The 22,353-nt window shown below is 37.2% G+C and overlaps 2 protein-coding genes across 9 annotated transcripts; one reads left to right on the top strand and one right to left on the bottom strand.

Annotated features, from left to right (window-relative positions):
• Positions 1 to 685: 685 nt before the first annotated feature.
• On the top strand, positions 686 to 13,684 carry LOC134542205 (zinc finger protein 616-like). 5 transcript variants are annotated; one of them, XM_063386271.1, is made up of 8 exons: positions 691 to 1,108; positions 1,578 to 1,837; positions 1,933 to 2,086; positions 4,345 to 4,543; positions 6,639 to 6,914; positions 7,098 to 7,235; positions 11,885 to 12,495; positions 12,874 to 13,684. In XM_063386271.1, exons 1-8 carry the CDS (start codon positions 1,038 to 1,040, stop codon positions 13,466 to 13,468), a joined length of 2,304 nt encoding a protein of 767 aa, XP_063242341.1. In that variant the 5' UTR covers positions 691 to 1,037; the 3' UTR covers positions 13,469 to 13,684. The 5 variants fall into 5 exon arrangements, with proteins under 5 accessions (XP_063242346.1, XP_063242343.1, XP_063242342.1 ...); XM_063386275.1 differs by lacking the exon at positions 1,578 to 1,837 and having other exon boundaries at positions 1,022 to 1,108; XM_063386273.1 differs by lacking the exons at positions 6,639 to 6,914; positions 7,098 to 7,235 and having other exon boundaries at positions 687 to 1,108.
• A 3,055-nt stretch (positions 13,685 to 16,739) lies between these two features.
• On the bottom strand, positions 16,740 to 22,353 carry LOC134542206 (dTTP/UTP pyrophosphatase). Of its 4 annotated transcripts, none has more exons than XM_063386278.1 (5): positions 22,267 to 22,353; positions 21,407 to 21,520; positions 18,911 to 19,155; positions 17,940 to 18,086; positions 16,740 to 16,960 (listed from the first exon to the last, which is right to left on the bottom strand). In XM_063386278.1, the coding sequence occupies exons 2-5, from the start codon at positions 21,494 to 21,496 to the stop codon at positions 16,816 to 16,818; spliced, it is 627 nt and encodes a 208-aa protein (XP_063242348.1). In that variant the 5' UTR covers positions 21,497 to 21,520; positions 22,267 to 22,353; the 3' UTR covers positions 16,740 to 16,815. The 4 variants fall into 4 exon arrangements, with proteins under 4 accessions (XP_063242348.1, XP_063242347.1, XP_063242350.1 ...); XM_063386277.1 differs by having other exon boundaries at positions 22,149 to 22,337; XM_063386280.1 differs by lacking the exon at positions 22,267 to 22,353 and adding an exon at positions 22,197 to 22,219.

The following is a 22,353-nucleotide window of genomic DNA, read 5'->3' as shown; positions in this document are numbered from 1 at the left end:
TTTATTTCGTAAACGCCTCCTGAACATTTAGGAAACAGTCCCCTATACTGTTTAGGGCCAGTGCGTATTAGAAGCACGGACACCCTCCCACCATCAACAGCCGTCGATCCTAGTGGAACACGCAGGGGCAAAAACCCACGACCACCTCGGTTAATCCTCGAATTAACCTGGCGCCTGCCGGAGATTTCCTATAGAGCCACTGAAAACCACTAGGTCCGCCCCGGGTCCCGATCACGAGACCGCAGGTGACGGCAATAGTTAATTACTAGCACTGCAAAGAGATGTCGGCTAAATCGTAAAATTTCACTGGCTGAAATTAATATTAGTGCTACATGTGCAATTATGACTTAACTCTGCTGAAAACTGATTTGTAAGTAATTATTGTAATATCTAAACACCTTACTGTCCTGGTAAGCGAATTAGTATGTGTTCTAGTCATGTAGAAACGTCTCCACGGGCTGGAACATGTAGCCATTTAGTTCAAGATAGTCTGTACACAGTTCTCCATCATAGGTGATGTATCCCTGCAACCTGCCCCCTGCAGGAGGCTGCTCTCTCTCTCTGAGAGAACTGGCGTTAGTCAACGACAACAAGCAGCAAAGCTAGGTACCGAGAAACGTCTGCCATATTTCCACACTCCCTGCAGAGATGTTAATTTGCTTTTAATTCTTATTTCTTTAGGAAGCGAGCAAAACAGATGGCGAGTAACTTTAACTTAGGAGTAGCATTGATGGCAATTACCTTATTGACCTGAGAAAACGCGTGAAACGATCATCTTTTCCCGATAAATTGAACACGAAATTGTGCACCTACAATAATAATAATAATAATAATAAGAGTACTAATAATAATAATGACAAAGAGGGATTTCGAGAAAAACAAACGTGTAGAAGAAAAAGAGGCAAAGCATTTTGGTTGTTTACATTTATTGACGGAAACAAGGGAAATATGTTAAGTTTTCAATTGGAAGAGGTGGTTTGTTATTTGTTAGCAAGGAATCAAAAATGATGTTACAACGAAATTGAAAATCGATTGTCATGGTTACGTCTTGTTGTGCTATTAATTGTACAGAACGACACGTTAAAGGAGGCAAGGTAACTTTCCACAAGTAAGTATTACCTGCGTTAAAAAGTTTCTTTTGTATTATATTTTTGGCATCTATTATTTGTGAACGACTATGTGGTGTTAAGCCGGGATTACAATAGCGTGTTTGGTTTGTACGTCATCGGTTTGTCCGTCAGCCGCCGACCGATTTTAATTCACTCTGTTCTCCAGCCATAAATACATGCTGCGAACTATTGAGAAAACTTAAATTTTGTAGACATTTTATCTTTTATAAGTAGACTAGTCTAACAGTCATGTAAGTTATGTTCTTATAAATCATAAAGCTGTACGCGACAAAGATCCGTCTCATTCGTCCGTCAATCATTTGACATGAAGCCAATCAGATAGCCCGGAAAAGTCCATCTGTCCGTGCGTGCGTGCAAAGGGTCCACTTTCCGACTTCTGCGTTTCCCCCAGTTTTAATCATTCAAGACTGAGGTGAATTTTGGTATAAAACTTACTGTAATTTGCAGGTTTCCAAAAAATGAAGAAATACGAGAAATTTGGCTTGAGAAATTGAGAAGGAAAAATTTCATGCCGCGCGACTCTGCACGCGTTTGCTCAAAACACTTCACTGAAGATTGCTTTGATACACAGAAACTGGGAGGGCACTGGCTGAAACCAAATGCTGTGCCAACATTGTTTGATTTTCGGAAATGTGTTGGCCATAAAGTTTCTGAAAAACATCCACCAAAAAGACGGAAAATTGATAAAACTATGTACACTGTGATTTGTGAGTATTTCTGTGCCCTACTTTAATTAACTATATACTGCATGCTTTTCCTAATTTATGATGACCTTGGTTTATTTTACTCCATTAAATTCTAGGTCATAAATCTGAACAGCCATTAGAAGTGAGAAATGGTACAAACAGTTTGGAAACTCCTATCAGTCATTTGTACGAAAGACAAACAACATGTTCTCACATAAGTGGGAAGGCAGTGACCTCTGAAAAAACTGCTGAATCATCTAGCAAAACAAGGTGGGTTTTTTAAAATTATTTTGCATCATATATATATATACATCATACCTATATGGTAAATCAATTTGGGAAGTAGTGAACACCACATGTCTATCTGACTATGTGTTATGAATATTGCTTCTATATTTAGGGTTATGGGCTTAATCTGAGCACATTTTTATGCTGCAGTCACCTATTACCGACCTACTCCACTAGAGTTAAGTTTGTGGAACCCTCGAACAGTTGCCGGGAGCAGTGTACATGTGAATGTTTAAATGTATTATTTATGTACTGTACTTAGGTGGTTTGTTCTTAGTAATAACTTGAATATGATGCAAGGTATGAGGTCGTAAATACCAATAAATCACAGTGGACTGAAGGCAGAGTGGGTGGAAATGTTTTCGGTAAATATGTATTGTACGGATTAGCGCCAAAAAAAAATCGTACAAATATGAAATAACTATCATTATATGCTCTTTTAATACCTCTTTTCAAAACCGCCTGCGGAGATTAATAATTCCAATTACTTTTGGAGATATCGCCGTTCTTATTTTGCAATACAAGCCTTATGTAATCATTCAACAGGCGCCATTTTATATTTTGCCGTGTATGCGTGAATGCCTAAATAACAGAAATTTTCCATTAGGTAAGGTTAGTTACATGATAAATACTTCATAATAAACGGAAATTAAAAATAATATCAATTAATTTTACTTGTATAGTTTAAGTATTTATAATGTAACTGACCTGACCTAACAAAACGGGACAAAGGTAGATTAGGTCAGGTCAGCTACATTATAAATACTTTGAAACTGAACGGACATTAATAATAATAAAAATTAATTTTAATGGTTGTTTAGTTTTAAAGTATGTATAATGTAGCTGACCTGACCTAACAAACCGGGAAAAAGGATGAACAGTAGGAACTCACGTAATTTTCTTTTTACGTGATGTAGTCGTTCAACTACGTCGCGAAAAAAAAAAAATCATACTTGTAAACAAGCAACAATGGTGAACGCGGAAAGCCTACGATTTACTCATCTTTCTGGACATACCCGAATACTCACGTTGGCAAGCCTTCTTTCAACAGACGAGAGGCGAACGCCCGATCGTGCATCTTCGGTTTTTTTTTTTTTTTGTTTATTGTAAATAAATATGCAACTCATGAAAACTAATGGTCAATTAGGTTATGTTAGCTACATTATAAATACTTCAAAACATTGTGGATGCTTGATTTGGTTAGGATAGCTACATTAAAAATACTGTGAAATCATGTAAACGGTTTCCTAGCGCTGGAGAGCTACATATTAAAAAGTTATTTGCTAAGCAACCATAAAATGATTTTATAGTTTTTTTAATGTAGCTATACTTACCTAATATAACCAACCATCCACAGTGTTTTAAAGTATTTTTAATTACTTCTTGCTAATTTTAAGAAAAGAAGGCTTGCCAACGTGAGTATTCGGGTATGTCCAGAAGGATGTGTGAATCGTAGGCTTCCCGCTGAATGCTGCATCAGTGCACATCATGAAAATTAAAAAATTCCATATCTCCTAAAGTATTTGGAATTTCTGATCTCCGCCGGGTTTAATGAAAAGAGGAAGTTAAAGAGCACAGAATAAAGGTATTTTCGGATTTTAAAATTTTTTTTTTTTAAAAATTGCCAAAAAATGAATATTAAAAAATTCGATATCTCCAAAAGTAATTGGAATTTTTTTTATCTCCGCAGGCGGTTCCGAAAAGAGGACGTAAGATAGCATATAATGAAAGTTATTTCATATTTGTACGATTTTTTTTGGCGCTAATCCGTACAATACATATTTACCATGTTTTCTCTCTGGGATGCAGTAGTTAATTTAAAAAACGTTCTGATATATCATAAAAGTATTGATCTCTACGTTGGCCAAGCAATGGGTTTGCATAATTGTTGGCTGAGGTTTACCACAGTTAGGTGTTACTGCCAAGGTGTAGCTGAAGTCGGGATGTGGGTACGTTGGAGGCTGCGGAGGAAACCCAGCATGGATAAACTGAAAATTACTGTACAAGCTGTATTTCAATGGTAAAATAGCATGTCTAAGATTACATCTGTAATATTGAAACCACTAGAAGTCCACTGGATATAATTTTATACAGTGGTAGCAGATGTATTTAGAGGTAAATAACCTCCCTCCGCCCGATATCCACACTTCCTTGTGCGATTACCCTTCCTCTATTGGCAATCTTAACAATTAGCAATTGAGAGTAAGAAGAACCAAAACTGTGTGGTGTATCTGACACAGGTTTCCGAAGGATGCAGCGAGACGGGCTGCGTGGATTGAGGCGGTCCACAGGAAGAACTGGACTCCAACCAAGAACAGCATGCTCTGCTCAGACCACTTCACCGAGGACTGCTTTGACAGGACCTCTCTCTCGGTGGTCAGACTGCGGGAGTACGCCGTGCCGTCTGTGTTCCCAACCTTCCCGGACCATTTGAAGAAGGTAGGCGTGGCAGGCACGGTGTTTTAGTTACATGGGTAAATATGTAGTGTACGGATTAGCGCCAAAAAAAATCGTACAAATATAAAATAACTTTCATTATACGCTCTTTTACGTCCTCTTTTCATAACCGCCTGCGGAGATAAAAAATTCCAATTACTTTTGGAGATATCGCCGTTCTTATTTTGCAATACAAGCCCTATGTAATCATTCAACAGACGCCATTTTATATTTTGCCGTGTGTGCGTGAATGCCTAAATAACAGAAATTTTCCATTAGGTAAGGTTATTTACATTATAAATACTTCATAATAAACGGAAATTAAAAATAATATAAATTAATTTTACTTGTATAGTTTTAAGTATTTATAATGTAACTGACCTGACCTAACAAAATGGGACAAAGGTAGATTAGGTCAGTTCAGCTACAGTATAAATACTTTGAAACTGAACGGACATTAAAAATAATAAAAATTAATTTTAATGGTTGTTTAGTTTTAAAGTATCTATAATGTAGCTGACCTGACCTAACAAACCGGGAAAAAGGATGAACAGTAGGAACTCACGTAATTTTCTTTTTACGTGATGTAGTCGTTCAACTACGTCGCGAAAAAAAAAAAATCATACTTGTAAGCAAGCAACAATGGTGAACGCGGGAATCCTACGATTCACTCATCTTTCTGGACATACCCGAATACTCACGTTGGCAAGCCTTTCAACAGACGAGAGGCAAACGCCCGATCGTGCATCTTCTGTTTTTTTTTTTTTTTGTTTATTGTAAATAAATATACAACTCATGAAAACTAATGGTCAATTAGGTTATGTTAGCTACATTATAAATACTTTAAAACATTGTGGATGGTTGATTTGGTTAGGATAGCTACATTAAAAATACTGTGAAATCATGTAAACGGTTTCCTAGCGCTGGATAGCTACATATTAAAAAGTTATTTGCTAAGCGACCTAATATAACCAACCATCCACAATGTTTTAAAGTATTTTTAATTACTTCTTGCTAATTTTAAGAAAAGAAGGCTTGCCAACGTGAGTATTCGGGTATGTCCAGAAGGATGAGTGAATCGTAGGCTTCCCGCTGAACGCCGCATCAGTGCACATCATGAAAATTAAAAAATTCCATATCTCCTAAAGTATTTGGAATTTCTGATCTCCGCCGGGTTTAATGAAAAGAGGAAGTTAAAGAGCACAGAATAAAGGTATTTTTGGAATTTTAATTTTTTTTTTAACAAATATTGCCCAAATATGAAAATTAAAAAATTCGATATCTCCTAAAGTATTTGGAATTTCTTACCTCCGCAGGCGGTTATGAAAAGAGGACGTAAAAGAGCATACAATGAAAGTTATTTTATATTTGTACGATTTTTTTTGGCGCTAATCCGTACACTACATATTTACCGTTACATGTGCATGCTGTGCTCGTTAGATGTGATGAGGGATGGAACAGTGAGGAGGACTTGATTTTTTTTACTTTGATTGAATTCGAGTTTTGTTGACAGTAAGGTCATTATAGAGGCAGTAACACACGTGACTCTATTCAGGGAAACAGGGGAAGTAATCTGCCATAGTCCAAGGCATTTAAATGATGTTGTTTTTCTTCTTCTTCTTCTTTCCCAGTCTAAATATCTGGAATTTTGGTTATCAAGTTTTCAATGTGAATCCAGAATAGGCTGATTATAGTTAAGCTTCACTTGCCTCAATTGTGTAGTCTACCGGTCCAAACAAGGATTTAATTTATTTGATTTTTTTACCTGTCTCAACTTGGCTAGCATTCCAGACGTCCTACATATGTCCGAGAATTATTTGAATGAAGTGTGTGACAGGGTTAAGTAACCCCCCTCCCCTCCACCCCCAAATAAGGTGCATATTTTCATTGAATTCAAAAGTTCTTAATGCAGTTTGCACTGGCATGAACCATCTTAAGGTATTTCACCCCAAATCAATGACCTTACAAGTATACACTCACTTATCACAAATTAAAAAAAGTTTGAAACTTTGCATAGGTACCTGGTATTGATAGTATGTTCTTAATCAAATGTATAGTGAGGCAAGTCGTTTTAATTTTGTTTCTGTCCCTGCTGTAGAAAGTTGAACGTCTCAAAAACCAGCACGAAAAGGATTTTAAATTGAGATATGAACTGGAGAACCAGAAAAAGCGTGAGTGTCTTAACAGCAGTGAACTTTGTTACAAGATGGATACGAAGAACTTGGAGAAGTCACAAATAATAAAACAAGAGATTTTCCCACCAAATGTGTGTAGAATTTGTGCCAATATTTGTGACCGTTTGGTGCCTATTTTCGGAGATCGTGCCAAGGAGAAAGGGTTGGTGACCAAGATTCACACTCATCTCCCCATCATGGTGAGTGCATGTTATAAACTCAGTCACTTTAATAGCTTTGTCTTCAGTTTTGAACCTGTTGGTAAGTTCTCTGCACCACTGAGGTCTTCCTCATGCTCCATACAATATTTATAATTTGAACTCTTCATAGTCTTCATACTGTGTTTGGTTTCAGTGTAATTCCAGTTCGCTCTGCTGTTACAGGTCACTGTGCAAGATGCATTACCAGTCAACATTTGTGAAGATTGTCTCGGGAAGTTGAATGTGTGCCACAATATTGTCAATACTTGCCTGAATGCGGACACAACTTTAAAGTGTATGTTTGGTCTGCCAAGCGAACAGGTATGACTCACAGTACGTGTTGGTTTGGTTTATTAATGGCAAATGTATGGAATGATGTACAAAATTAATCAAGCATTTTAAACAATTACACCACTAAGTAAAGGTTGTTTTAAGAAATGTATGTTTTTTGATCAGCTAGGTGTTATGCTTGTACATAACCAGTATTATTATTTTTATTATTAAAACACATACATTTTTTTTTTCAAATCAGTGCATATCATGACAGAAGTAGTTTAGTGTAAGACTACAATAAGTTAACAGTAAATCAATATTATTGGTTTGCTTTAAAACAGATTTAGGGTGATTGTACCAATTACTGAACACGTACCATTGAATGAACCTCTGGGATTATCTTTAAAAAATAAGATATCTTTGGATTGTATAGTTCCATCAATTTTTTGTAGTTTTCTTGTAAACGTATAGGTGGCAGTGCAGTCATTTCAAGTGACACAGTGCCACCATTTTCTTTACAGCTCAAATGGTAATAGTGATGATGTGGATAAGGCCACCTGAATGCCTCAGCTGTTAAGGGGCCCGCCTCGTCAGGGGTGTGTGTGTGTTAGTGAGGCGGGATGATAAGTGCGACACTCAACGGTATTTCTAGCGCGGTATCGCCTCTAAGCGCAAGGCTCTGAAGTGACGCGCAGTCTTCTCGTCGTCACAGGATAACTGTGAAATTTTAGCGGTGACCGGAACATTATATGGCCGATAAATGAAGATAAAGGTGTAATGCAAGTTCCTTAAGTGCTTTTAATAATCTGTACTGGTTGTTTTACGCCTAAAAATTACTCTGAAAACATGCGTTTTAGCCATTTTAACTCTTCTAGAAATACAGTTTAAAAACATGATCCAAAATTAAAAGTACTTTTCGGGCCTCAGCAAACTCTTAAATGCTTTTCGTAAACATACCCCACTCGGATATCTTGAGTAGTTTTGAAATCGCGTTGTTTTTCCTGAAGCTCTGCGCACCGTCTGTGTGACCAGGTAGGCGGGCCCCTTAAGGTGAGGATTATTTCATAATTTTAGGCTTAGCAATTTTTATTCTAACAGTCAAATAAAGTAACTTGATTAATGTCTGTAGATTAAAGCAGCCTTTAAATAGCAAATTCCGTACTAAACTGACGTATTTTGCTCCTTAGTTTTGTTTATTTCAAGGAGTTCAGTTACTGGTTGCCAAAACATTGAAAATCTAGTCAATGAAAAAATGTTCATTTACTGGGTAGCAGTGAAAGTATTTTTTTTCCTTGCTTTGCTTCCTGTATGGCTGTGCCTACAAGTCTAAGTAGACATTAGGTCTAACCTCAAACTTGAACAGCAAAACTAGGTGGTGTTCATTCAATCGAAAAGCTGCTTTCGTAAATGAACACTTATCATTTTTTTAACCAAGACCACTTCAGAATGTGTTTTTATGTTGTTATTGTACTTAAGATTGCCAAAATTTATATATAAAGTAAGAGATTGCTCATTTCTTTCCAGATGGATGATAATTCGGAAATGACAGTGAGCCAGGGAAAGAAATATGAACGTTTTAAGTATAGCGAAGAAGACCTCACTTCAGCTTTAGAAGATATTAAGGCAGGAAACCTTAGTTTGAACAGTGCTGCTAAAAAATATGGTGTTCCTAAGGGAACACTTCATAACAAAATTACGGGCAAAGTTCCTATTCAACGAAAAATGGGACCAGATACTGTACTGACAACAAAAGAAAAACAGAAGTTAGAAATGTGGATACTAAGCAAGACAAAATTGGGATTTCCAATGCACCCGGATGTAGTTCAAGATGCTGTAAAGACAGTTTTAAATAGTGGTGGACGGAAGACTCTGTTCAAAGACAATAGGCCGGGAAGGAAGTGGTTGGATTTGTTCATTAAAAGACACCCTACTATTGGGAAAAGAAATTCTGAAATAATTTCCAAGGGTCGTGCTTCTGTGACACAAGAACAAATTAGCAACTGGTTTTATGATCTCAGGACTCATTTGCAAGAGGAGGGGTGTGAGGATGTTTTACAAGACGGTGCAAGAATCATAAACTGTGATGAAACTGGAATGCAGCTCTGCCCTAAGACTGGTAAATTTTTAGGACCTACAGACTTAAAGAATTTCTATGAAATAGCAGGTGGGCAAGAGAAAGAATCCATTACAGTGTTGTGCAGCTTTTCTGCAAATGGGAGTATTATTCCACCCATGATAATTTACCCATACAAGCGGCTGCCAAAAAATATTGCTCATACTATTCCTGAAGAGTGGGGTTTTGGGAGATCAGACTCTGGGTGGATGGTTTCGAGTACATTTTATGAGTACATAGCAAACATTTTCTGGCCATGGTTATCACGTAATGGAGTAGTGTTTCCAGTGATATTGTTCTTAGATGGTCAATAATCTCATTTGAGTTTGGAAGTGTCGGAATTATGTGCTGAAAAGAAAATTATCCTCTACTGCCTGCCTCCCAATGCAACTCACATACTGCAACCATGTGATGTGACAGTGTTCCGGGCTTTAAAAGTAATGTGGAGAAAAGTGTATCACTCTCACAAACAGTCCTGCGGAAATATCACAAAAGCAAATTTTGCTCATATATTTAAAGAAGCTTTCGATGCTGCAATTAAACCAGATGTAATAATTAGTGGTTTCAGAACTTGTGGTTTGTTCCCCTGTAATCCTGAAAATGTTGACTACACAAAATGTATCTCTCACAGGTGACAGGAGCTGAACAAAGAAAGATTCCAAGAAGAGCAGACCGTACCAACAAAGAATGACTTCAAAATAGCTGTGAAAGTTATTGAATACTTGATCGGACCAAACAAAACACAACAACTTTTGCAGACAGAAGAAAATGCTTCTTTGCCAGTTTCAAATAGTAGTCTATTCAAAGTCTGGAAAGCCTGCAGAGAGCAAGTCAATGAGAAAAGTCAAGTTGGCCATGACAGACAAGCTACTCAGAATGCCAACAATCAAGACGAATGTGAATTGTTGAATGCCACTGACATTCCTGGTATTGACGACATTACTTTAACAACCGAGACTGACTTGTTAGATATTGGTTCTCTTCCAATTGAAATCGAATGTATTGTTTTTCATGGTATGGATGACACAAACATCACATATGGAACCAGAGAAAATTTGTACATTGCTGAGGTAGAGGAAGAAGCAACTGTACTGTCATGTAATGATGGTTTCAGAGAAGAAATTAATATGAACATCCCAAGTGGAACCAGAAAAAATTTGAATGTTCTTGAAGTAGAGGAAGAAGAAGAAACTGGAATGCTGGAATGATGAAGGATACACAAACAAAAGTAAAAGTACTGAAGAAAACTGTGTAAGAGACATTGTGGAAGACGTCATGAGCATGATACTTGAAGAAGTTGAAAATAAGTTGCAAACTAATTGTAAAGATCCAAAATAAATTGGATACCAGCACAGTAATGAAGATATGCAACTGAAAAGGAGATTGAGAAAACAAGTGACCAAGAAATAGATTTGTGGGAGCAGCACTTGCACTGGCCACCAGTTAATGAGAAAAAAGCAATAAAAAGAGTACAGAAAGAAAAACAAATATATGCAATATCTTCAAACAAATGACATGAATTGCAGGTTAAGAAGGAAGACAAAAAGAAGGCAAAACAGAAAATGCAGCAAGAAAAAAAAATCGAAAGAAAACACTACACGCAACAGTGGATAATAGACCGGCTATTAAACGAAGAAAGACTTAAGACAAAGTTGGTTAAACAACTACTGTTACAAGTAGGCTTCTGAGACACAAGCAGAATTTCATAAAGACTCGGAGAGAAAAGATGTTATCCCTGGCACATATATTTTGGTTAATTTTAAGACAGGAGCAAAGAAGAATGTAGGACAGTACTACAAGTATGTATGTGTGACACAGGAGGTGGAAGGGGAAGAAATTAAAGTTGTAGGATTGAAGTCAACAGAAAACAATAGAACATTTTGTGTTGTTGATAGTGATGTTTCACTCATAAGTTTTAGCGATATTGTTGCAATAACCACTTATTGAAGGTGCAGGAGACAGGATAAAATATATTTTTAGAGATGATATTGAAATCAAAGAAAATTGATGCACGTAGAATACAAATCAATGTTACCTTGCAGCATCAAAATATGTATCTAAACTCCGTAACTTTGTATTTCATGTAGCCTACTTAACTTTTTAAGCATGTAGGCCTAAGGTCTGCTAATGATTTGACTTCGTTATTTCTTTACTTCATAGGCCTATTAGTGGCCTATCTAGCATTGCTCAACACTTGTTCATTCATTGGGAAGTGTGTGTTCAGTATTTGGAATGAAGTGTTCAGTCACTGGTGTTTTTGCACTATTTGTATAAATTAGTTATTCTTATATTATGTTCATTGTTGAAGTAGTTCATAATATTTTTTACTTCAGTGCAGATGTTAAATAATCTAAAAAAACCTACCATAAAATTCAGAAAAATAATTTCATACTAATAAAGCATTTTGATATCAGGATTTGCCTTAAATGTTCATTAATTGGTACAATCACCCTACATCTTGCATACTTTATGCTGTATTTTAAACTAAAGTTAATTAAAACAATAGATTTTAAAATTAAAATATTCTTGTTAATTTAATAACATTAAATTTTTAAAATTATTATAATATCATTATTTTTTCCAGGCTGAGGAAGTTTTCCCAGAAAGTGATACCATTAGACAGCCAGTACCTGCGCTGTCAGAAACTGCAGTCACCAGGCCTGTGTTGGTACCCTCAAGTGCCTCTGTGGGATCGACCCCTGTGATCCCAAACGGCTCGCTGCAGGCTGAGTCGAGCACTACAGTTACAGGGCGGGCGCCCGTGAAGCAAGCATCTGCGAAGAGGGCAGAGCCGACGTCAGGGGAGGTCTACTCCCACGAGACGAGCGACGCCCAGGTGGTCGGTGGGAAGGCGTGTCCCCAGCGCCGGGAGGGTGACCGCTTGTTCCCCGGCACGAGGCGCGGGGTGCAGCTGGAGCGACAGTACGTGTGCCCCACGTGTGGCAAGGCGTTCCGCGACGGCTCCGCGCTGCACCACCACCAGGACATCCACCGAGACATCAAGTACACGTGCAAGGAGTGCGGGAAGGTGTACGGCAACCGCAGCGGGCTGTACTGGCACGCCTGGACGCACCGCAACGCCACGTTCCTGTGCCCGGTGTGCGGCGAGCTGGTGCGCAAGGGCAGCTCGGTGTACACCCACAAGATGAAGCACGCAAGAGCCTGTCATTGGTGTGGAGAGAAGTTCAGTGACTGGTGAGTGTGGCAGGCCGCCAGCTTTTCGGTATATCCATGGGTGGGTCGCCGTTACCAAGAAATATCAAATTTCTGCCTTAAAGGGTGGGAAAGGGGGTTGGGGTGGTTTTTAGAAATAATGTCACCCTTTTATTAAATTACCAGCAGTAAATACAACTTTAAATTAGTATGTTGTAATCATTACAAGTAATTGGGTTATTTGTTTACTTTAAATTTTTGATAAATTTGTTAAACATTGCTAATGTTGTTCAAAATAGTCATAAGCTTAAAATGACTGCTGTCTCTCCCCTTTGTGGGCTAGTCTGTATTACATTTATTCTGGCAGTGAGTGCCACCTGCACATGAGGAACTAACATATCTGTGTGATTAATTTTCTAGGGAGATGCTAAAGGCACATAAAAGATTGAGACACAAGAACTGCCCCAACAAGTGCACCTGCTGTGCAAAGCAGTCTGCAAACACCGACCGGAAGTCTGACGTTCTTTCGTCACCATGCAAGGATTGGTGGGAGTGCGAGTTCTGCGGATGTGCGTTTGCCCGCCAATCTGCCCTCAGCATCCACATGACGCGCAAGCACAGGTGCCACCACTGCATGCAGTGTTTCAAGGACAAGTACGAACTGAGCGCCCATGAGCGCACGCACATGAGGGAAGGGAATGCCGAAGACGAAGATGACAAGCCTCACAGTGTAGCGTCGGCACAAGATTCTTACACTGTGTTCACGTGTGATGGATGCGGGGAAGTCTTCTTCCACGTCCACCGCTACTGCAGGCACAGAGCAGAATGCAAGAGTCTGCAGAACTGGGAGTGCCATATTTGTGGGAAAGTGTTGAGTGATAGTTTTGGGGTTATGGTGCATAAACAGGTTCACAGCAGTCGGAAACCATACCGATGCCACTTTTGCAACAAACGCTTTGGGTTCGTGAATCTCCTTAAGAAACATTCCATAATTTCGCATCCTGTATTGTGGTGAAGTTTCAGATAAGACATCTGAGACTTAAGTATGACCTACAGACACATCATTTATTGCTCAACTGTTTATTTTTGTGTCTGAATACCAACACATACACTGACACACACACACACACATTCACACTCCTTTTGAATACGGTCCTATATAATGGTCTTCTGTATGAATTTCCTTTTTTTTTTTTTTATTTACACAGGCAATAAATATACTTCTGTCATAGAGTTTACCAACATTATTATCCAAGTAATATTTAGAATATGCTCCACACCAAATTTTTAATAAAAGTATGTGTAACCAATTTTTTTTATACTGTATAAACTGTATTATTATAAACTTAATACAGAGAAAGCTCTTTGATCCGGATGTTTAGGACCACAGTCATGATGGGTTAACAATTGTGCATTATTGTGGAACATCGTCATAATTAACGGGAATACAACGAAAATTATTATCCAGTGCAAAGATATTTTTAAAAAGTTGTAAGTTGTCCTATAAAAGTTTAAAATTCAGATTAGCTTTTGTTTTTCAAAAAATTGCTTTGGAAATGTACCCGGAAAATATGAAATGCACTTGCAAGAAAATAGGAAATGCTGTACTGAAATGAAAACGGACAGTATCTATAAGCCTTGACCGAACTATCAATGCAAACTGCGCAGTAATGTGATGTGGCCAGTTCAACAGCTGGACTCCACCATTGGTGCCGATTATAGAATGTGTCAAACTGTAGAACCCTGTATTTAAAAAAAACAACTAAAAACATGGTTATAAATTATGTTTAATGTTCACTTTAAAAATATATATTTTTTGATACTCTTAGATCTGTTACATGGTTTGAGCATATCAAGTGTTTTGTGTGTGAATATTTGCAGTAATTAAAAGACTATATATACACCCACCCCTCTTAGTAACACTCTTATTCATTCCAGGAAAATAATGCTAATGAAATATGTTTAATTTTTTTCCATAAGCGAGTATGTTAATCAAAATAATTTTTTTTACAATCAGGTAAGTGTGCTTGCTGACAAATATTTTAATCAAGATACTACTCCTGTTAAAATCAAATACTGTACTAATGAGAGTCTAAATACATTTGAAGAAATGTTGAGTAATATCTTTGGATCTAACAACCAAAAATTAAATTCAGTAAGTTCACAGACTACATTGTTTACATAAAAAGGGTTGGGCATAACATTTCCAGGAGGTTCTTAACATTTCAGAGTTACAAAATAATGTTATTAATATAGAAGATATATTTCAATTATTATAAGATTTAAAAAATCTAAATTTTTTATCATAACGATTACTTAGCCTGTTAATGTAATTCCAGGCACTGTTGTTTACAGTGCATGCGTTGATTTGCCACTAGGTAAACTAGCCCTGAAAGTATCTAGCTTTACTCACCAGAGCTGCTGTTAGCTGAACACACTGGCTGTTGCCTTGATATAAATATGCAATGTAGGAAGCGATTAGCTATTAAGGAAAGAGCCAAATATTTAATTTGTTGCATTATATTTAATGCTACACAAGTGTTGTTGCCGTTTTGCACGCAGGTAATTAAAAATTTACGTACAATATAAAAGCACTACTTCGAATCATGCCTTATTTATTGGCATCATTACTGCAAAACTGCACAACTCAAACTTCATTACTTTAAGGGGCGGGTGTATAAATATTTCAAGATTACTGGCAGTAAATATTTTACTTAATGGAAGTATGTGGTACACAAGTAGAAATGACTTTTGGATATAAAAATGGCTGCCAACCGCAGCAGTTTTGTTTACTTCATGTCAGTGCCATTAACATCTAGGCTACGCTATGTTATGAATATTATAAACCAAATTAATAACAACATTACAGAAGAAAAAAGCCAAAAATTTAACTGCAATAATATTACAGTAAAATTGTGGTTAACTGACAGTTACAAGCTTGTATCACTTTTGCATTCTTCATCATTTACAATGTTGTCATCGCCATCTGTTTCCTATGTGAAGTTGTCTTCTGTTCTGTCTAGATTGCTGGAGATGCCACATTTATTTGAAACTTTTCACCGCCAGTTCAGGAGGAATGTGATTCCATGCTCGTTAACTGGTCATTATACAAATGCTTTATTTTCCCCAGTGTTTTTTTTTTAATGATCAAAGCTTGCCATCCACTCTAGTACTGTTCTTAAGGAGACACCATCCAATTGCTGCAATACGAACGCGAGTCCACCAGGAAGAACCGCCTTATCAGTCTTTTCCAGTCTAGACGATCTCTTACACTATGTCCACAAAAGCTATCCCTTGCAAGCAAACTTTGGAGCTGTTGAAGGCATACAGGTTTGTTCTGCCGTACATGTCCATCCAGACACCACACCTTAAAAACCAACTTTCTGCGTTGCTTTTATCTTGATGATTGTGTATGATGGCAGTTTTCTTCAGATATCTATAATATACATCATTACGGTGCATCTTTGATTTCTTGTTACTGCCTCTGGCATTACATCATCTTTTCTTTGTAAGTGGGAGGAAGGCTAACTGTATGTAATATTCCTTCAAGTGCATATATTGTTATGCTCGAGAAACCTCATCATACATCCTCGGCTGGCTTTGAAATTTTCTATACTTTATTTTCTAGCCAGAGCCATTTAAAAAAAATAATTGGCACATTTCCGTAATAACTCCATACCCATAATGTGTTAATAGTAAACTTACTTGCATTTTGGCCTCGAAAAGCCCAAACACTATCACTGTTACTCAAATTTTTTTCTTCCTCCATTATCAATATGTTATCTTTGATTCCCACAGCATGTGATTTCTTGTTTCTTCGGCAACTGTAAATTACTGGAATCATAAACATTTTGTAGACATTACAATGTAATTCTCACAGTCATGGACACATGCTAATCACGTTCATGGTTTGATAAGCAACGGCAGTTTGACCCTGAAGCTTGCCAGATGTAGGTAAACTCATTTTGCACAGTGTTGCCAAGTTTCTAATAAGCACACATTTTACAAAAAAATTGTGCGTGAGTTATTCAATTAAATACAGTATTTATTACAGATTAATTTACAGAAACAAATAAAAGTAATACTAAAGAACAGTAAATTAGACCTCCTTTCCAAAATAAGCTTTACACATTGTTTAAAGTTTGTGTGTTTAGGTAGGTAAATACACTGTTAAGGATCAAGATCATGTAGTAATTTGCAGTGGCACTTGGAGTCAGAGAGGGGGGAAGTAGACTGGTGGATAAGGAGTGCAAGGCAGGTGGTTGGGGACAATTCAAAGTTGCATGTGTGTTGTAGGTCAGTTTTATTTCAAACACATCAACTAATCTGACTAGCATTTAGGTCACATTGGAATGTTTGTTATCACAGTAACTTATCTCTATACAATTTAACAATGTGTTTGCACACTGCATGGAGTGGCAGGCCCATGACGTTATAGTAGTCGCCCTCTATCTTCTCGATCAACGAGCCTCCGAGGCCCTGGATGCCGTAGGCCCCTGCTTTGTCCCTGGAAATGATGCAGGTGCATCTGTTTTGTTCCGGTACCGCAGTGGCATCGTGATGATTCACAGTGCTTGACACCAATATTTCAACCTTAGTTATATTTTTTTAACTAGCCAAGGACCAAATTAAATTTGCCTTTTTAGATTAATAAACATTAGATTGTATAAATGTGACATACCTACATTGTATGTATATATTTGCATATCCAGGATATAACATGTTACAGTTTATAAAATTATTCATAGTAAGGAGGTCAGGACAGCCTTTTCTTTAAGATGAAAATTTGATAATTTGTTGTACGTGGGTCACAGTTCTATGCAGACAACATGATGTTGATCTCGTAGCCCAACCGCTCAAGTGAAGTAACCCATTTTAAATTTTCCTCTCATTGTGAAATGCCAGTTCTGGGTCTGTTGAGGTTCCTCTAGGTTATGCACGAGAGGTGGTACAGCGCCTATCATTCGTGTGGCTGACCACCATTGCTTGGGGGGGGGGGGGGGGGGGGGACACCCGTGGACCCAAGGTTTCAAATTTGGCAGCCATGCCTTTTTTTTTAATAAAAAAAACCTTTTCAGGAGTACTTGAGACAATGGAGCCGGGTTGCACTCCGAACCTCTAGAGAGGCCTGCCGCGGCCACAAATAAGCAGCACAGCAAACGTGAGAGAGAGTATTATTGGACATTACATATTTTTTCCTCTGTTCTCGTAAAACATTGTCATTGGTTTATTACTGTTTAGAGGTAGCAACTAATCAATTAGGGTGAAGGGCTTAACACACGGACACATTTTTAGATTTGGTTTAGGTAGCTCACTTGCTAACAGGAAGAATATCATGAAATAATTAATATTATTTTATTTATATAAATGAAAAATGTGTAAAGGGGAAGAAGTATCATACTGATTTTATGAAGTACAAATTTAATCTGTCACAATAAAAGATTAATTTCACAAATATGACTTAAAAAAACATGAAATATACTTACAAAGGTTCTCCTGTGTCAACATAGGCCTTTATCATCTCCGAAGACAACTTGTCCACGTACACTTCTGTACTTTCAAAAAATGTCACACACTGTGACCTGGTATGTAGCACAACTCCAGTATACACCGTGTGGGGACGACCACTCAGCCTGCAATTCAGTTTCAACATGGTGTTTTGCGAATTCATTTCAAGATATATGAACATGACAGTGGAACAAGGGAATCACTGAACTCAGTTTTTTGCATTGCATATGGTGCACAGACTGACAAAAAAGTTTTCCAACCAAAATGTGTCGCAAAACATGATACTCATTTTCAGAGTTATGCAGCAGTAAAAATAGGTAGCCTATAATATTATAATCCTTGGCGCTTAGAAATGAAAAAAATAGCATAGGTGGAAAGTTACAAAGAAGATTGCTTTCCTAACACTTCGCACATCTTTCTCTCAGTATGATGGGACGGCAGTTTATGCTTACATGACATTACAAAGCAACTGATACTTGGCAAGATATTAAAAAAAACCTTTTGCTGAAACAGCGTTTTAAAACGTCCAAATACATTAGGTCATTCCCAATTTGTCTAATAGCTTTTCTGACTACAGTATTAATGATCTTCCTAATATTCACTATTACGAACAAGGAATTCCCTGCTTTTTACTATTTTGACTTAAGCGTATGTATATTAAGAACATAATTACAATCAAAGCCCTTAGAATATTTAACAAGGTGTCTAGTCCCTGGCAATGAACAAAATTATGAAAGTTTATGTTGATAATTCTTCACACAATTATGTAAAAGGACAGCAAACACTTTCGAGACCTCTGGTCAAATCTTTTGGACTCAAAAATGATAAAAACACGATATTGTAGATATATCTTCCAAAGCTTTGAGCCAGACCAGACTGATCTGGTAACAGTTATAGGCTAAGAATATTGTTAAAGTACCCTCATGGGTGCTACGGGAGGGGGCATCACCTCTGGAGCATCTCAACGGCCCTCTGCGAGCTGCCTGGCTTGCCCAGCACATCTCCGCCCAGCGCGACGATGGTGTCTGCCCCGATCACAAGGTCTGGCTGCCCACTTTCCTCCGCCCGCAGCCGCCCCAACACTTCCTGCACCTTGTTGGTGGCCGTGGCCACCACAAAGTCCCCGGGGCATTTGTAGTTCCCCGGGTCCAGGTCCTCCTCATAACGCGACACGCACACCTCAAACGGCAGACCCTGGGTCACCCCCCAACAATCAACATGGTGGCCAGAACACAACAGCACAGATTCTGTAAAACTCTGGAGAGGAGTTTCTTAAAGCTCTCTTACATCAGCCAGGGAAACTTCTTGGTTTAAACTATGCTGTAAGTATAGGGCCAAACATTTAAACTTGATTCTTAAAAGGGTTTTACTGTACATAGGGACAAACAATAATATGCACGTGTTTTCTGAGCTGGGTAAAGGCAACCTGACGAGTTAGGAATATTGTTGGCAATGGTTATTGAGGCATCCGTATCAATTCACTGTACAACTCTATTTAGGAGCACATTACCTCTGTGGATAACCATGCAAGGTAAATATGTAGAGTAGCGGTATTTGCGAAAAAAAATGTTAAAAATCTGAAAATACTTATATTATATGCTCTTTCACTTCCTCTTTTCATTAAACCCGGCGGAGATAAGAAATTCCAAATACTTTAGGAGATATCAAATTTTTTAATTTTCATAATTGAGCGATATTTTTTTAAAAAAATTTAAAAATTCCGAAAATACTTTTATTCTATGCTCTTTAACTTCCTCTTTGCATTAAACCCGGTGGAGATAAGAAATTCCAAATACTTTAGGAGATATAGAATTTTTTTAATTTTCATCACAATACCTGTGCATTCATCATTGTTTCTTGTTTACGAGTATGAAATTTTTTTTTTTCTTGCGGTGTTCACCATTGTTTACCCGCCTCTAACTTAGGTGAGTTTTTACGTTTCAAATTTTAATGTTTTATTTGTTATTGGATATTGTTGCGCAAGTAATAAGTAAAAAAAAAATTACGTGAGTTCCTAAACTGTTCATCCTTTGTCCTGGTTTGTTAGGTCAGGTCAGTTACATTATAAATACTTTAAAACTAAACAACCATTAAAATTAATTCACATTTTTAATGTCCGCTTAGTTTGAAAATATTTATAATGTAACTGATCTGACCTAATCAACCATTTTAATTAATTAGGCATTCACAAACACACGGCAAAATAAAAAAATCGCGACGGTCGAATGATAGCACAGGTCTTGTATTGCAAAATAAAAACGGTGATATCTCCTAAAGTATTTGGAATTTCTTATCTCCGCCGGGTTTAATGAAAAGAGGAAGTGAAAGAGCATATAATAAAAGTATTTTCTGATTTTTTAAATTTTTATTTTCGCAAATACAGCTACACTACATATTTACCCCATGCAATTTAAAAACTATGCCTTCACTGTTTTTTTATTTAAAGAAATTAAATTAAATTGACATTTGATAAGCCTGCTGCCAACCCAAGAGAAGCTCTGCTCTGCTCTGCTCTGGAGAAAGGGAAAGAGATAATAAGGTTAAAATAAGTGCAGCAGAAAGAGGATGTTTGAGAAAACAATCTCGAAGGTACTGACCACTCTCTCCTTGCGCAGCATTTTACCTGCTGAATTCAAGAGTACATACCTGTCAAAATTTTATCTTGGTACCTTGGTAGTAGCAGCGGCAACTTTCTCTTGAAATAATAATGTATTGGTACATTAAATCTAAACATATGTCTTCAAACTGGCTGTAACTAGAATTCTCTATGAATCCTATACTGGATGAATGACTTGCTAATGTACATTCTATGCTGCAATTTCAAAAATGACAGATGATACCTAGTTTAACCATTAAGCACTAGAATCCCTTGTTTCATAGCATGACATTTTTCAAGAAGGTTTCACAGGTGGACAGTGCCATTAGCGTAGGTTCATCTCCAGGTGCTTCAATCCCATTCCTCATCCCCATTTCGCTGCTGCTCCGCCCCGACCACACACGCGCTCCAAGCCTGTGTTTCACGTGTAAAAAAAAAAATCAACCAGCTGAAGTTTCAGGTTAATGTTTGAAAAATAATCTACCAAAGTAAAAAAGGCAAATGTAACACTTTTTTACATCACAGAGTACACATAGTGATTTAAGGCAATTAGTAGCAAGATTGTTGTGAGCTCTAAAAAAACCTGCCTGTACACGTGATGATCGTAAAGTGAGTTATGTCGGATGATAAGATGGGACCGTTGATAAACAAGTGTTTTACCTCAACAATAAAAACCCCCTGAAAAACCCAAATTTAAAGTTAATGTACATAAAAATTAAGTGATGAACATCTAAATAATAAGAAAGTAAAAAGGTGCCTCGTTTCCGTAATGTAAATGGCATGGCATTGTGTAAAGTGAAAAGGTTTAATTAAATGAATGCAGAACTAACACGAAAATTGTTCTCTTACCACGCTGCTCAGTATTTCTTTTCTTCTGGGAGATGAGCTTGCTAACACTATTTTCTGTGATTTGAGGATATGTTTAATAGGTTCCAGCATCGCAAATATGGCTGCAACAAATATCTGAAAACAGAAAGAAACTTCGCTTACACTGGTTCATCTAGGCAGGATGTAGCTGGATGCTGGCAAGTCCTCAAGACCTGAACATCATAAATGCTACAAAAATCTGCCATCAGTCTACCACCCCTCATATGGAGAAGTTCTTGGAATCAACAATCATAGCATTGCAGGTTCTTAAAAATTAAAATTTTCAATGACCATGGACACTTAACCATTAAAAAAAATGGACCTTAAAATCAGAACTTGTCACATAGTGGCAGGTAGCAAGTGATTGCTGCAATTTTCAAATTAATATTTTTCCAGTTTATAACGGCTTTTACCCTACAATTTCCCTGAACTTGATGGCCCTGCCCACTAGCAAGTTTCTCACAATCTAGTATAATGCTCTCCTGTTTCAAAACCCCAACACAAAGGTTAGTATAAATATAAAAAAAATGGATATTTTTCAGAGAAGACTCTTAATTGTAATATTACATAATTATTTTAGGTTAAGATAGCTTATGTAACATGTTTCAACAATTATAACCTTGAAATATATATATAAACGTAAAATAATTTTCAATCTAAATTTTTTGCTAAACACATTTTTTTCCCAGATGTTTTCCATTATTTATTAATAAGTGGGAATTACCTCAGCAGACACTCCGAATATTTTAATACAACCTTTTTGCCAACTTACATTAACAAAAATTAAATAATATCCAACTCCAGGCAAAACGCCAACGTAACAGAAATTAAATAGCACATACTTAGCAGCCCGTCGCCTCATAAAATACACCCACTATCGACTGTTATATATTTAAATTTTTAATATTAGAAAAATTTCAGTTGGTCGT

This window comes from Bacillus rossius (assembly GCF_032445375.1).
Source record: "Bacillus rossius redtenbacheri isolate Brsri chromosome 4 unlocalized genomic scaffold, Brsri_v3 Brsri_v3_scf4_2, whole genome shotgun sequence".
Taxonomy (NCBI): domain Eukaryota; kingdom Metazoa; phylum Arthropoda; class Insecta; order Phasmatodea; family Bacillidae; genus Bacillus; species Bacillus rossius.
This window is presented reverse-complemented; position numbering and strand designations above follow the sequence as displayed.